At 43.0% G+C, this 16,857-nt stretch overlaps 1 protein-coding gene across 1 annotated transcript in view; it reads right to left on the bottom strand.

Moving 5' to 3' along the window:
• LOC133372080 (CTD small phosphatase-like protein 2-B) overlaps positions 1 to 16,846 on the bottom strand; it is a 69,930-nt gene extending 53,084 nt beyond the window's left edge. The window contains exons 1-2 of the mRNA XM_061600313.1: positions 16,829 to 16,846; positions 15,584 to 15,625 (exon numbers count right to left, since the gene is read on the bottom strand). Coding sequence (XP_061456297.1) covers positions 15,584 to 15,625; positions 16,829 to 16,846 — 60 coding nt within the window. The remainder of the gene's footprint in view (positions 1 to 15,583; positions 15,626 to 16,828) is intronic.
• Positions 16,847 to 16,857: the final 11 nt, after the last annotated feature.

Genomic DNA, 16,857 nt, shown 5'->3' with positions numbered 1-16,857 from the left:
CATGCACTAGGGGAGGAATAAAGTGGGAGCCATCTGCATGTTGACAATCATTAACTATGGTTTACCGTGACATGTGAACTGAGCCAAAGTAACACAGTGGCCTGGTTCAAAAATCACATTAAGCCAAATCGTGTTTTGCATGAAAGCACAAGCGTGCAGGCTCCAGCAGACTGTAGCAGCTTCACCCCTCCCCAGTCATTTTGCAGCTGCACAATGCTGAACTAAACCATGGTTTGACTTAACATGTTATCTGAACCTAGGCTTGTGCTTTAGTTCTCCCAGAGAAACCACAAGCTGTAAGCTATAGGACAAACTTCAGTTAAAGCTGATGGTTAAGTTGGAGAGAACTAAACCATGAGCCCAGGTTTGAGCAACTCGCAAAGCTCAGCATAGTGCAGCAGCTAAATAACTGGGAAGGAGCAGAGCAACTGCAATCTCCTTTCCAGAAACTAACATGTTCATGCTAAGCCACATAACTGAGCATGGAGGTTGCTCCAGGGGACAAGTTGTAAAAAACAGTGTTTGAACATTGCTTGTATATATTCTGTATAAGTATAGTAAGTATTCTGTATATAAGTATATTCTGTATATAAGTATATAAGAATATAATAAATAAATAAATAAATAAATAAATAAATAAATAAAATATAAGAATATAAGTATTCTGTATAGAAAAAGCTACAGAATTTAATATTGACTGCAGAACCCAGCATTCTGAAAAGCTTAGCTTTTTGTTGTACTCTTATTTTAAAAACTAAGTTCTTACACATATGGCTGTGAAGATATGCATGAAAACTGAAAAGACAATACCTGCTGAAATCTGCGAAGCCAGAAGGGGCTCAGTAGGGTTTCCAGAGGTCAGGAGGCGAGGCTTCAGTGCCACTTCACATGAACAACAAAAGCAGAATTATGCAAACTAAGCAAATGTATACTGACCTTTATTTACACAATTTAAAGGTTTCAAAATTCAGCCTACTTTTTTTTAAAACAAGCATAGCCCTTGCAATAAGCCAATTAAGAACTCCTTCCTGATAGTTCAGACATCGTCCATTCCTCCACCCAGAATACACTAATACCACATACACACCTTTTTTAAATACGGCTACAAAACAAGTTGAGAGCCACTGTGGTGTAGTGGTTAAGGTGTTGGACTATGACCTGGGAGACCAGGGTTCGAATCCCCACATAGCCATGAAGCTCACTGGGTGACCTTGGGCCAGTCACTGTCTCTCAGCCTCAGAGGAAGGCAATGGTAAACCCCCTCTGAATACTGCTCACCATGAAAACCCTATTCACAGAGTCGCCGTAAGTCAGAATCGACTTGAAGGCAGTCCATTTCCATTTTACAGAACAAGTAAGCCCCTAAGGTGTCATAGCAATACTTTTCTTCACCCCACCACACTAAAATGCTGCAACACTGCTCCAAGTAAAACCAGCTCTGGCCAAAGAAAATGCTTCTGACCATCAACAGCCCTGATTTAGAAGCTGTATCATCATATCAATAGTACTGCAAAGCAAGCTTCAGTGACTGGCAGATCTCTGCTACTGATGCAGGTGAGACAGGAAATGAAATGGCATCATACTAGAGGGGCCTTCCACCACAACAGTAAGGGGAAAATAACTGGGAGCCACATCATTTTACTTTAAAAAAACAACAACTTAAAACCACTTGTGAAATTTGGTGCCTGTATTCCTTACATATTCTACAAAAAAATTCAATCTTACAGGAAAAAAGGGTAATGCAGTTCAATGCTTTGCACTATTTCACATCAAAATTGTTTTTTAAGAAGGGAAGAGGTTGGCAAGATTAGCACAACTTCAAAATTTGTGCTTTTTTAATAGTTTTGTTCTAAAGAGATCTTAAACAATGATTTTCTCAAATCTGAAGCTTCAGTTTAACCATTACTTGTGGCAATCTCAAATTTAATTCATAGACATGTCAAAAATAAAGTATGGGGTAAGCAATAAAGAATAGGAAAGTGACACAGAGATGGCTTGGAAGACCATACAAAAAATCATCACAACTCAATTTTAGAAGTTAAAGAAAAAAACTCTTAACACGTCTACAGGATGTGGGAGTTTGACAGGGCAGGCAACAGCAATAGTTGGGAAGCAGGAGGTAGTAGTGCAAACCTCCATTGGGGGGAATGCTCCATGACAACTTTTGTGTGCATCCACTCCTGGCTTCAAACCCACACTGCAAGCTCCACAGAACAGCTCCCTAATCACTCAGCCACGACAGCAAACTGGAAATTCACACATAATTGGGCATTGTTTACCCCCAGCCACAAGACCCAGATAACAGGAGCACAGAGCCTGGAGGAGCCCTAGCCAGATGGAATCGCTCTCATTTTACAAGCAGGAGGTTCCAGTTTCAAAGCCAGAGTATGACCCCACACTGGGAAAAGTAGGGAGGAGACTATTACCAGGTAGCACTGAGCCTACCAGAAGAGCCACACAGATTAACAACCTGACCCCTGCAGGAGCCAGCAGCTCTTTTGACCTCTCCCCCAACAACTCATGTGACTAACCCCCCCCCCATGTCATCTGAGAGCCTGGCTCTGACATGTAATATCCCGAGCAGGATTCATTGTCACTCACTGCCTCAAAGAATATGCTCAAGTTCCCATGCATGTTCTGGAGATAGGATGTACTGTATATGGAAAGTCCTCCCTTTATGTCTAAAGAGCCCTTCTTCTCCATTTCCCATCAACAAAGTTCCCTCTTGTGAGCACTAACTGTGCGTGACATGAGGCCAGAGAGATACAGCTCCATGTTGGGTTTATGTACTAGAGGCGGTATGCTGTGACTAGTGTTGAGTTACACCATACCTTATGCTCTGTTGTCTGTTGAACTCAATGGGCTGGAATAAAGCTGTGTCTTTAGTAGGAGGCACAGGCATGGTCTGATGAAGTGTAGGATATGGTGTAGGTATGCTCCTCCTCTGTGCTGCCTACATCCCACCCATACCTTTCAGGCTGGCAGGGTCTCAAGTTCCACATCCACAGGACAGTCTCTGCAAAATCCTATAACCCCTCTGTCAACAAAACTTGAGTATAGGATTGCACACTTTTTTTTTAAAGTGGGCTGAATTACTGTTTTTTTTTTTAAAAAAGAACACTTCCAGTGAAAAGTTGTGGAACCTCAATCTTCACAACACAACTGCAACTACAGAAGTTGAATATAAACTTTCTACCCCCACCCCACTCCAAAAAATCTATATGATCAAAGCCCCAAATACTTCTAATGGGTGATGAAAGTGCTTTGCAGATTCTGTTTCTAGTGTCGATATGAGTTTAATGTGATGTACCATTTTGTTCCACTGAGGAAAGGTTCTTTTTATGCTATTTGGTTCTATAGCGGGCATCGGAGTCCTTCTGCAAATCACTCCCATAATTCAGGCTATAATGTGGGTACTCATGAAAAGGCAGATTTATGACAGAAATCATGGGCCAGCACAACACTATTTAATTGACTAAACTCAGAATATAGTATGTTGCACTGGCATAAAAAAAGGGGTTCAACAGCAACTTGTTAACTGAAGCGAGAAAACAACCTGCAGCTTTCATAAAAGCTGAAGGAAGGCTACATTTCTGACACAGCATCCTCAAAATAACAACAGCTGCTTTTCATATTTTGGTTATAGGTGTTTTATCCACATCCTTTCAGTTTTGCATGCAGCAGCTTCAGCTGTACAAATGGACAGGAGGTTTGCTGAAATGTATGAGTTTGCAGAGTTTAATTTCCAACTTCCTCCACACCAGCACAATATAACTTAATTGCCTTTTTTGCAAACCAAACCCCTTCTTTCCAAGACTCTCAGTGTTCACCTTCTGATGGCAAGACCCTTTTGATCGGCATCTACCTCCATGAAATCAGCAGCATCAGGACTGCAGGACATGGACTAGTGTTGCTAACTCCAAATTATTTTTGTGACAGGTTCAAGCACCAAATAAAACATTTGCAACTTCTGTCTGCATCACATTATTTTCTTCAACATATAAAGAGAAGATGTTATTATATATCTGCATTAGCATATAGATATAGTTTGACTAAGACCTACCAAAAAAAATCAAACAGTTAAGTTCACTTTACTCAAGGGAAGAAGAAACGCAAGACCAGCTGACCAGATGTGTCTTGGAGCAAGAAGAAAAAGATGACTTTGAATCATCACGTTCTTACTTTCAGTTTTAACCCATGACACAGCTTGTTGAAACGGCAAAACACCTATTCAAATCCTCACAAAGAGAAGATTAAACCATTTAATCACTTGCAGAACAACTTCAACCATAACTAGCTACCGCACAGGGCCAACTTGTACATTATTATTTTCAAATAGGCACCCTCAAAGCTCAAACGGTAATGTAAATCTATTTTAGAAGATGAACAGCTGTCAGACAAGTCATTCAAGCGGTCAGTTTTAATATGATCTCTCCAAAAGATTTATTCCTCTTGTCATTAAAGAATGGGGAACAATTGAGGGCACCCCCATATATTTTAGAACTATCATGAAAAGCAGCCCTTAAAACATTATACTACTGACACCTTAAACTATTTTTCAAGGAGACCCATCAAACTAGACACAACAGGGGCAGCCACATTTTTTCATTCACTTGTCTGTCCCATTCACAGACAAAGCAGAAGCAAGGGATCCGCTTTCAACATCAAAGAAAGGTGTGGGGAGAGGAGAAAGGAACTCTTCCTAATACTAACACACCACACTGAAGACTGGGGAGAAAAACACCTGAAATGATACATGTGTGGGCAGGGGAAGAGTTTTCCGTTCATGCCTCTTTTCCTGCTAAGAATAAACCTGTGTTAACAGGACAGCCAAATGAACAAACATGGCCACCTCTCTCATGTCAAGTGTGGCCCTCAGGCCCCCAGCAGGGATATAACAGCTCCCATTAATATTTTTTTTTGAAGCTTGGCTCCTTGTTCATTTCCTAGAAATTCACTCAGAAAACATTTCAATTGGTCCTCAAAATGCACCATTTTCTAATTTATTAATAAACAAGTCAGTTACACCCTCTTTTGTGATGCTGCGTGTATAGGCAGGGAGGCAGGGAAGCACAGCGATAAAGATGGCATAGCACTAGGAAGCTGCAAACTACACTACAGCACAGTATGATCCTTTCAAATGAACAGACACCAAGGCCGGAAGCTTGGTGCGTAGTACAGAAGAGAAATTGTTAAGGATCTAGTCAGATGGCAAAAATGCAATCCACGCACCACTGTCAAAGCCAACTGAAAGCCTGCTTTATCGAGCACCCTTGCACAGCCAGCTTTTCAGCTTGCTTTTATGCAGCCCTTCTCTCTCTTCCAACCCCTCACAGTGCTGTATTCCTCACCAACAACAAAACATCCATTCCTATTCCAGTGGCCCAAAGCATAGCTCTCCTAAAATATAAACACAATGGCAGCAACCATTTGTTAACCAGCTTCTGAGCCAACCGATAATACCCAGTGTGGCACTGTTCAGTTTTCACCTTAAGCAAGCCATGTGAAACATGACACCAGAAGCCTAAGACATCACCCACTTCAGACAAATGCTGCCCTTATAAAATGAATTGCCATTTAGGCCCAGTTAAACGCACTTGCCCCCACCCACATTCAGGGATGCTGATCTAGGAAACCATCACACATCTGTTTTGCTAGTAACAAGTCAGTAACAACTGAGGTTTCCCAATACATATATATGCAGAAAAATAGGCCTCTGCATGATCTTTGGTTTAAAAAAAAAAACAAAAAACAAATCTAGGTGCAGCAACCTTTGGATCTGAAGGTGGTATCCAATGCAGTTGTTCCATTAGCAAAACAATTTATGCTTATAGAACAGAAGCTCCCCCTTTCCTCCCCCTGCATGCACCCCATATTCTCCCCAAATCTGCTCCAGATGGTTTGGGAAACCCCCAGAAGAGATTTAGGGGGTGAGGAGTGAAGTTCTGTTGCGCAAGCATAAGTCCTTGCGCTAATGGAACAGATGACTTAGCGCTACTTTGGTTACAAGCCCAAGTTCTTAGTAGGCCTTGAGAAACTGCCTTTAGCTAACACAGTAAAGCTTACAGAAGAGCTGAACAAATGTTTCAAACTAGTAAGATGTTCTCCAAATTGGGAGATGATGTATGAATACAGCTTCAACAACTGATAAATGGCCTCCCTTCACTGTTCCCAGCTGGCTTCGCCCTACCTCACTTTTCCTTGGACCTTCTCTTCCCCCCCACCCCACCTCCATTTCTTTCCCTGGCCCCTTACCACTGTCCATAATCACATCTCCACCACATACTCACCATTACTGCATGTGAGCACAGCATACATATCTCTATCTTTTTCTCTTGAACCTCTTAGCAAGCACAGGTAGGTGAAGTACTTTCCCCTCCAAGCATCTTATCTTGCCTAGGACACCTAAGCAGTTCAGGAGAAGATGACAGAGAGCTATGTATGCTTGCCACTGTATAGGTCATTCTTGTCTGTAAGCACTCGCCCAGTAGCCACAGGCAACAAAGGACTGCATGCAGTCAAGTGCATAGAAATCCATGCAGGCAAGTGAGTGGGCTGGTAGAAGAGGGACAGAGTGCTCTGCCCTCCCTCCACGCCCAACAAAGAAAACAAGACAACTGTCAAGAGGATCTCCCCTCTCCTCCTCACCCAGCATAGAAATCAGCAGACTGCAGAAGGGACAGAGCTCTCCATTCCGCCCTGCCATCCCCAATCAGGTTAGTTTAAAAAAAAGGGCAGGCTAGTAACTTTTGTGGGTTTTTTACAAGGCTGATATAGGTTGATTGACAAGAATTCACTTGTGTACTTACCATGTTAGTCATTTGAACAATTCTTACAAATGGCCTGCATTATTACACAAGCAAATATCATTCCTATATTGCAGATGATAGGCCAAGTCTGAAAGAGTAGTGGTTTCCCTAAGGCCACTTAATAAATGTGTGGCTGTTGTGTGCACCTCCCATCTCACATTCTATAGGCCAAACTAGAAGGAATGGTATTAGTCCCTTGCGTTTAAACATAGAACTGCCCCCATCACATACAAAGAGAGGGGAAATATCCAGTTTTAAAAGGAGAGTGTAGGTGGAGAGCCCTTACCTTACAGCTTCTCTCCTAACAGCCTCCCTTTTCTCCCAAACACTTTGGAAGGGGGGTTGCAAGGAGAGTGGGAGTGTATCTGTGGGTAGCCTTCACCTGTCTGCACCTTTCGCTTTTAAAGTAACATCTCTCATCCCTCTTTTTCTACTTGATTGGGGCAATTCTATGTTTAAACAATAAGATCTGCCACTTCACATTGTGTTTGTCCATTAGTTTCCACACTGCACCAACTCTCACTAGACACCAAAATCAATGTTTTTAGATGCTAATCAACATTTCAGACACATGGGAATTTCCCCACCACTAGGCTAAAGTCAAAACCAACCTCTCAGTTGCAATCTATTGAAGTCCAGGTTTCAAAAAAGTAAACTTCTAAAAGTTAGCATGCCCTGATTGGACTAACAGTTATGGACATGAGCACCAGGAACATAAGCCACACACACACACAGGTGGGTGTCAAAACAGCCCAATAGGAATGCACTAAATCAGAATTCAGAACCACCACTTTCTTTCATTTGAAGCTCTCAGGGACAAGCTGTAACATTTAAATAGCCTTCTCTGCACATCAAATTTGAACTGTCCTGCAAGGACTCATGGCTGCAATAGACCTCTCCTTTCAAATGTATTCAAAGTCCAAAGGCAATGGGAAATTGTGGAGCAGGGAGAGGAAAAGCCAGATAAAAAGAAGAGGGGCAAGTGTTTTGCAACTGAAGCTGCCAGCAAGAATAACCACAGAACGTGTATGCCAACCAGCCACTCTTACAAGTTATGCTGTTAACGAATGGTTGGACTACAGGACACTTCAAGCTGCAACAGCAAAATGTAATCTCATTGCCCAAAGAAAACACATACCTTGCCATCCCTGCTACTTGGGCATTTTTATTGATGCTGCTAAGCTTTGGAGCTTTTTCTTCTCCAGAAGGCATTAAGAACATAGTAGCCTAAACAAGCAGATGAAGCAGTAGGCAAACAAACATAATGAGCATGTTTAGAACAGATCCCTGAAAACTCACTAATGTGAAATCCCAGCTGAACTAGGCATGCCTGTGCCTTGGGCAGAATGCCAGAGACATCCAGCACCCAGTTATTCCCATTCTTTTATTCAGTATCTGGAATTACATGCATTAGTAGCCTCCCAGTTGGACTACCACAAGGTACTCTACATGGAGCTGTCCTTTAAGGCAGTTCAGAGACTTCAGTTTGTACATAATTTTGGACCCTATCTTTTAATGAGAACAAGCTACAGACAGCATGGTCCCTTCCACACTGGGGCCCCAAAACACTGCTCAGCCACTGTTCTTCTGCAAACAGAATAAGAACTGTGGTGTCATGCAGCACCATGAAAATACTTCAATACTTTATCATTTGGTTAAAATCATAAGTATTTTTACTTAGAAGTTCCAATCATTTCTAACTCAGTCAAGGTGACCAGTTGGAAATACGTCCTTTAGTCAGTCTTTTACTGTTGCCTGCTGGACGCTGACCCTTTAATTAAAATATAGAGAGGCTTTGGCCCTCCAGATGTTTCTGAACCTCAACTCCCATCATCCCTGGCCACTGGCCATAGTTGCTGAGGCTGATGGGAGTTGTAGTTCACCAACATCTGGAGAGCCAAAGGTTCCCCATCCCTGTTTTAATTACTCATTTCCTCTTTTTTAGTCAGAGCAATTCCATCATTTGATTGTTCACTTATTTTATTGTTGGTTTTTATTATCAGAATTGCACTTTTTTCCTGAATAAAGATAAAAGAAGAAACAAGATTATTTTTAAAAGGCAACGTTCTGGCTATGACTGAAGAGACTATGTAGAAGGACAGAAATGCAAGACAAGTGGTGTGGAAAGATGAGACATCACCAGCTAACTCATAGAACTCACCTCCCAGCAGGTGCATCAATAATAATTTGGACCAGTCCAGACTGGACAAACTGGTGCTGCAGTTCCATTCAAAGTCAGTAAAAAAGGTTTTGGTTTTTTAAAAAGAAAAGAAAATTGTTTCACTATTTAATCGTAGTAAAATTGTATTACGTTGTAACTAACCTAAGAACCAGGGCTGTGGAGTTGGTATGTCAAACCTTTGACTCCGACTCCTCTATTTTTCTACTGTCCGACTCCGACTCCTTCATAAATGGCAAATGTATATTAATTTTTCTACTGTTTGACTCTGACTATGACTCCTTCATAAATGGCAAATGTATATTAATGTATTAATATTAATAAATTAATATTAATATTAAAATGTTAATTTTATTTTGAAGTCGGAGTCAGTACATTTCTACCGACTCCGACTCCACAGCCCTGCTAAGAACTACAATTATTGGATTTCCTTTAATTATGTTTGTGAATCTTATTTATTTTGTTGTTATATTTCTCTTTTGCATACAAATTAAAAAACTGAAATAATAATTTGTTTCATAATTTTGATTTTCCATGATAACCTAATGAACGGATGTTATCAAATTCAGAGGAAAGGACTAGTGTGGGAAGCAACCTGTTTTGCATCTGTTCTTGCTGATTTGCACTGGCTTTTTTTATTTGCTTCTGGATGCCAGTTACTGCCTTCAAGCCCTAGATGGCCTAGGCCGTGTGTACCTTAATTTTTCCCAGCCACATAATTGTTCCTACTTGTGGATATCTTTCAATGTTTAAACTCAAGGAGGGGAAACCTCTGACCCTCCAGATATTTGGAAGCATCTAATATTATGCTGCTCGATTCTCAACAGCAAACTGCAAATCATGTTTCTTGAATTACCGTTGAAAGAGAAATGTATCCATACACGTTTAAATCTTTAGAATAAGAAAAAAAAATCCAGTCCACCCACAGTTGTCATAGTGCTGCTTAAACAGTAAGCTAACAGAACAGTTACACTCTCGGGAGGCAAGTGGCCAATTACAAGGGTACCCACTTCTGAAGAATTATGAAAAAGTGAAAATATAGCATTAATTTTTAACTTCAGAGATTTATGAAAGCAAAGAATGCAAATGTAAGTCCTGAGTTTCTATGCTTTCTCTCCAACATAGGCATACTGATCCTAGTTTTAAGGTAGCCAACTGTGGTTAGTACTAACCATGATTAACAGTTTGTCTGCTTTGAGCCATCATTTTCATAGATCTACAAAGGTGTAATATTTCACCTGAGCCATTACTTCTGAAAGACTTGAGAGAAGATGCTCAGTATTCTCTCATCAGAATCTGCTATTATTAATAAGCATTTATGTAGTGCTTCTTTTTGAACATTCAACGTTTTTCAAACACATTATCTAAGGAACCCATTCAACAATATTATATGGTAGGCTGGTATTATTCAACATTACAAGTCAGGGAGTGGGGATAAGAGTATGGACGTTTGCTTAAGGCTACCTAGCAAGCTCATATCTGAGGCTCATACAGCGCTTGTTCCACTTTTACGGTGTTTTTTGGGCGTTGGGCACCATTTTATTGAAGAAGTTCCACTTTTCAACGGGTTTTGCTTTTAGGCAGGGGTCTGGAATGTAACCCGTCGTATGAGTGGGGCCCTACTGTACTACCTAAAGAATAAACACTGGCACAAGACACCAGTGAAGACTGGACATCACTTGGGACCAATCCTCCTGCTATTTTTCCCTACACCAAGTGCACAAGGTGGAAAAATGGTTGAAGATAATTCTTCATTCCTCTCTATACACCTTTGGTGTGCATATTGGCCTCCTGCTGGGAGGAAAGGAGGAATAGAAATTAAATAATAAATAAATAAATAAGACATGACCTCTGGGCAGATCTGGTGTAATTAGGCAAGAGGAAAACACACTACCTCTTCTAACAGATTCTGGGCTTACCAGGTGGGCCCTGCAGGGAATTCTCCCTTTACGGTGTATAGGTAGCACAGGCAACTAGGTGTGAAGAATTCACATACATGCTGCTGGCTGCAACAGGCAGAGCAAGCCTGTTCCACCCATCAAATGATAAGACTTCTGGCAGCAAAGAGAAATCAGATGCAAGTGAAGGACCACCTGCTTCAAGAACCTGTTAGTACCATGTGTCAAAAGGAGAAGAGTAGCATCAGAACAGTGTGAAATTAAGGGGGGGCACCCTCTTAACTATGCTACATATGCCGAACATCTGCTACATGGCAACACATGAAAGGACGTTCTTGATAACAGCACCCCTATTATAGAACACCCTCTCCAGTTCAACTGTCCTTGTGGGTTTTCAGCACCGGTTAAAACACACGTATTCGCTCAGGCCTTTGGGTACTGTTCATTAGTGGAGATGGGTACACTTGCCCATACGGGACCTGCTTATTGCTATTATTTTAAGGTTTTACATTGGTTTTATATAAATTTGGTTTTATGTCATTATGTTATTATATTCTACCCCGTTCCATAATTATTCTAATGAAGAAAGGACTAGAAATTTCTCAATGAATCACAGATAAAGAACACTAATATTGCAAGTGTTGTTTAATAAACAGACAGTTTCGGACAACACTTAATTGAACATGGTGGCACTATAACATAACAGCAAACAAGTAAAAAAGGAAAAGGGGCTGGGTAGGCATCTGATGAAGGTAAAAGACTGGGATTGGAATTCTTGAGGGGCGGGAGAGAAAGAGAGCGGTGAAGGATGAAGAGTCCATCCCCATGCCCCTCTAATTTCCACCAGAGACATGCTTAACAGAAAATTAGTCACAATTTTTTTATACTTCATGCACCTTCCCTACAACACTGCAACCATGCATATTACAGTGGAAGCTCATTATAACACATCTCGCTGTATTGCAGATTCAGATATACCATAGGTTTGACAATGTCACCCAAGTAAAATACCGTATACATTAAAGCGGTTTTCATTGTAACACGGAACCGCTATAACACGGGTGCATCCTTTGATCCTCCCCGTATTATATTGAGCTTTCACTGTATTAATGTTCACAACAGAACAGTTTCACAATCCTAATCCATCATGTCCCCTGGAGCATTAGTATTTTAGTTTGGGAGTAGCTACAGCCATATGAGAGCACAGAAATATTTCCTCGCAAACACTAGCATACTTGTGTAAAACTGGGTCCATTCAGACAAGTTAAGAAACAGATGCAAAACATAGCATTATGATTCAATACCTGGATAGATAAGGTTTCACACTAAATTGAAATTACCATTTTACAAAAAGAACTATCCTCAAAATACCTCAAACACATGATCTCTGCCTCAGTTGTGAAAAGTGCCCAAAGTTTTTACCTTTTCAAGTTTCTCTCTGCAACACTGGGGGCTAGAAACACTGAGCTCCTTAAAAAACTGATGAATTATACAAACACCATACTATGGTTTCATGCCAAAACCTTAACCATGCAATAAAACTAAGACTTCAGCGCATACATTTGCAGCACCATGGGGAGACTTATGCAAGGTAAGGTGGGGCAGCACTTTTACCATAAGGAAGCAGGATAAAGTCATAGCAAACCTATATTCAGTATACATGCACTGTTCCATGAATAGAGATGGAAATGCCACCTATAACCATAGACTGAAGGTAACAAACAGTATGACTGAACCACTCCAGCGGCTGACATAAACACCCCGACTTTGCTTGAGATAGGCAGGAACATAACTGGAGAAGCAAGGAACTGTCAAACAAAAGCGCAATAGCACTGGGAACCTGGTTTGCAAAGAGCAGGTAGTGATTATGGATAGGGCTGGAACAGCCGCATATAAATCGCCTTTTTGACATTTGACTAATAGGTGCTGTCACCTATAATTTTGAAACATATTTCAGTTTTGTGGCCAAAATAAGTAGGCATAAGATATACATGCAAAGCCAATACATATCGGAATCAGATAATAGCATCAAAGAACTTCTGTGAACAACACAACTCATTTTAGAAGCTATTTGGAATAAAATTGTTAGTGATATTTTTCCCTACTCCAACAGCAGAAGTAGAGAAAGTGGAAAAAACGGCTGAAGACCAGTCTTTATCCCTCTCCATATCCCTTCAATCTACATAAGGCTATTCTTTCTATAAAAAATGTTATGATCACACAAGGGAGTTGGCATGTGAAGACTACATCAAAGAACTGGTAAGAATGGTATCATGCCATTAGAAAATTGGCAATACCTGAGCCCAAATGAAATGAGAACATTAGCATAAATGGAGTAACACCTTCTTTCCTCCCTCCCACTCAGACGCAGAGGACAAGTGGCACAGGTCAGGTCACAATCATGGGCTACCAAGAACCAAATCAGATGCACATTTGTTTACCAAATCCGTGTTAACCAATGTGTTTGCTAGTTTGGCTATAAAGCAAGTGTGGGGAAGTTCATTTTTAATACTAAAAGGAGTGCAGAGGAAATGGGAAAACTCACACCACTCCCCCGCTCTACCTCCCTGGGCTTCACTGATTTAACTTTTTCTCTAGGTCAGCCTTTCAAAACCAGTGTGCCTCCAGATGTTGTTGGACCACAATTCCCATCTTTCCTGACCATTGGCAATGCTGGCTGAGGCTGATGGGAGTTGTGGTCCAACAACATCTGGAGGCACACTGGTTGGGAAAGGCTGACCTAGGTCAACTTACTTGAGATTCGGAGCTGAGCTGAGCTGGGGGGGGAGAAGCCTTGCAATGTGGGGCAAGGAGAAGAAAAGAAGGGAAAGAGTTCACTCTCATCACCCAAATTCTTTTAATATTAAAAGTTAACTCCCTCATCCCATTTTAAAGCTGAACTGGCAAGTGCAAGTTTAAGAAACAGATGCACATTTGGTTTGACCCTAAGCGGCTGCCACTGCCTCAGCTACTTCCTCCCCATTCACCCTAGAATGTGCGAAATGGGTCTGCTGGGCTGCTCAGTGAAAAAGCTTAGGTGAGCAAGACGTTGCTCCACCCCACTTGCCGTCTCTGTCTGGGCTACACAGCAGGAAGAATTGGAGCCAGCAGGGCTGCCAAGGGTGTACAAAAACCAGAGAGGGCAGGAACTCCTCACACACTCCTTGCCACACTCCCCGTTTGAGCAGTATACTGGAGAGGTTGGGCATTGTGGCATTGCCAAGTCAGAGAGCGTGAGCTGCTGCCTCAAGACCAGACATGAACATGCTCATGCTCTCAGTGGTGTAGGAGATAGGACAAGACCCCAGCATTCAAACAGATCATAGCTATGATGAGACCTCTTCCTTGGGATGGTGCAGCTCAGCCCAGCCACTCCAGTCCTCCCTATTCTCCCACCCAGAGAGAAAGAAGGAAAACAAGCAGAGATGGTGGTTGCTCCTGGAAGAACCACCACAGCTTCTGCTTGCTCATTCACTCTAGGTAGACACACTGGACCCAATCCTTCACACCTGTCAGAGAGGGGGGGGAATGAACAAGCAGATAGACCAAGGACAGGGAAACTTCCCCCCCCCCATGTTGCTGGACTACAACTCACATCATCCCTGGTAACTGGGCATGCTGTCTGGTCCACCCCGAGCAAGGTAGATTTGAAGGGCCACAAGTTTCCCGACCTGAGTTAGAGCAACAGCATGAACAACAGCATGCAGGTGAGCTAAAGCAGTGATGGCAATCATCTGGAGACAACAGCTGCTCCTGCAAGAAGCAACTGTCGCTTCCTCTTGCTTGCCTATGCTCTCCCTCAGGGCAGTGAAGACAAAGCTCAGCCGCTTCTGCCCCACCCTGAGTCAGAAGGTAGGGAAGCAGCCATTGCCTCCTCTTGCTCATACATCTATTGTTTCTAGGCAATGTGGCCAGAGGACTCAGGCAAGTGATCACTGTAAAGAAAGGTCACTCTTGATTCCAGTTAGTCACTTGCCATCTAGAAGGCTCTACCCAAATACTAACCCTCGCTCTTTTGGCAGTGTGGCACAGAGGACTAGGCCCTGCAGAGCCAACCCAAAGCAAGCAAGGAAGTAGCCACCTACTCTACTTCCTTATCCTCCCTCTCTTTCTGGATGATGTAGTAAGGAGATAACCCCAATCCTTTCCACTGCTTTGCCCAGAGGGAAAGCACAAATGAGTCAAGTAAGACACATTCCAAGTGGGTACCATGGTAGTAGGGATTGAGCCCAATCTTCCATGTTGCACCACCCAGAAAGAGATGGTGAGCAAATGAACAGAGGCAGCAGCTTGTGAGCTCTCTCTGGCCAGCGCCACAAGGCCCAAATCACCAAACCATGCAGCCCACAGAATCATGCAAAATCAAACACCGCTGCCCACTTTGTTGCTCTCTCTGCAAGGAGATTGCACTAAGTAGGGGATGAAGATGAGGAGGGCCTAAAGCAGATTGCCAAGTGTCCCCATCACCTGAAAACAATCCTGGAAAAGGGCAACCTGAGGAGGTCGGCATGAGCAGCTCCATGAAGGGACAGGAATAAACACTTAGAGAAGCAAGACAGCCATAAACAGCGCTTTAGTATAATGGATGAGAACTGACATCAGCAAGGGAGCACCAGCGAGCTGGCACAGGTCACCTCTGACCTTAAGGCACCCCCCCGTCCTTTTCTCTCAGGGGGCACGCCCCATGCCTTCCTCACCCACTCCTCCTCCTCTCCTCTTCGGATGAGGGTCGGCCCCTCCTATTGCTGGGCAGAGGGGATCTCTGTGACGCACTCATGGGCCCTGGGCGCGCAGGAGAAAAGGGGAGGAGAACCCACGAGCGGAAAGAAACCAACAGCTGCAACCCTGCCGCGCAGCCCCAATGGCCTCCGCGCCGCTGGTGATGGTCCGGTCCAGGACCCCCACGCAAGGGATTTGATGGTCCAGCCCAGCTCTTCCCCACCCCCTCTTCCTCAGGTCACTCACAATCTCTCCTCATCTCCGCTCGGCACCGCCGCCATTTTCTTTGCAGCGAAGAACCCGCGGGGGGAGAGGGGGGGAAACCAAGCCGGAGAGGAAACCCGGAGAGCGAGGCCCCGCCCTCTTCGCTGCAATTGGATACTGATCCCCATCACTCAGGACACCTCCATAGAACTATTGGCCGGTGCTCTTCTACACGGGCGAGGCTGCTCTGCTCCCGGCGACCGTTAGAATTGGCGGGAAGTGCTGTCAGTTACAACGATAAAAAGTGGATGGGGGACAGATGCCCGCGCTGTTTCTGATTGGATCGTGAATGTTGTATGCCTAATGATAGGCCTGTTGGTTCATCATTTGCTGACGAAGAGGGCGGTGCAGAGTTGCAGCCAAGAGGGTTTTGAGATATAACGTATCTAACGGGTTTTTTTCTCTTTCTTTTTTCTCAAAGTGTCTCAGGAGTCCTTCCCCCTTCTCTGTGGGCATGCTGGCTGCTAGCATTCAAAATACTGATAATTTATGCCAATACAATTCTTATTACATGGTCCTTAACCATCCAGTTACACCAAAGTCATGTTTCTACGGCCGCTACACAATGTGCCCTGCCCATGAGGACCGCCTGGCCAGCCAGATTGTGTGTAACCTATAACATAAAGGCTTTTTGCATGGTTATACTATGTCAAGCCCACCCTTAATTGCCCACCCTATTCCCACGTTGAGGCCACCTTCTTTCATCCCTGGTCCCTAATGTGGTTTAATCTTTCTGCTGTTCCTGCTGCAGTCAGAGAAAAGTGCCCAACTATCACATTGAAATGGTAGCACAGTCATATTAAATCTCCCCCCCAAATAAAAAAAATTGTACCTGTCTTCTAGTAAAATAGCCACACGATCTTGCCAAGGGTCTTTTCTATTCCAACTTTGCCATGTTAAACTCCACCCCTTCACATGAAACCTCCTTATATCCTACAGTGTTACACAATCATACATACCTGATATGTTCCAAGCATCTGTAAGCGAA

This window comes from Rhineura floridana, chromosome 17, assembly GCF_030035675.1.
Source record: "Rhineura floridana isolate rRhiFlo1 chromosome 17, rRhiFlo1.hap2, whole genome shotgun sequence".
In the NCBI taxonomy this organism is placed as follows: domain Eukaryota; kingdom Metazoa; phylum Chordata; class Lepidosauria; order Squamata; family Rhineuridae; genus Rhineura; species Rhineura floridana.
This window is presented reverse-complemented; position numbering and strand designations above follow the sequence as displayed.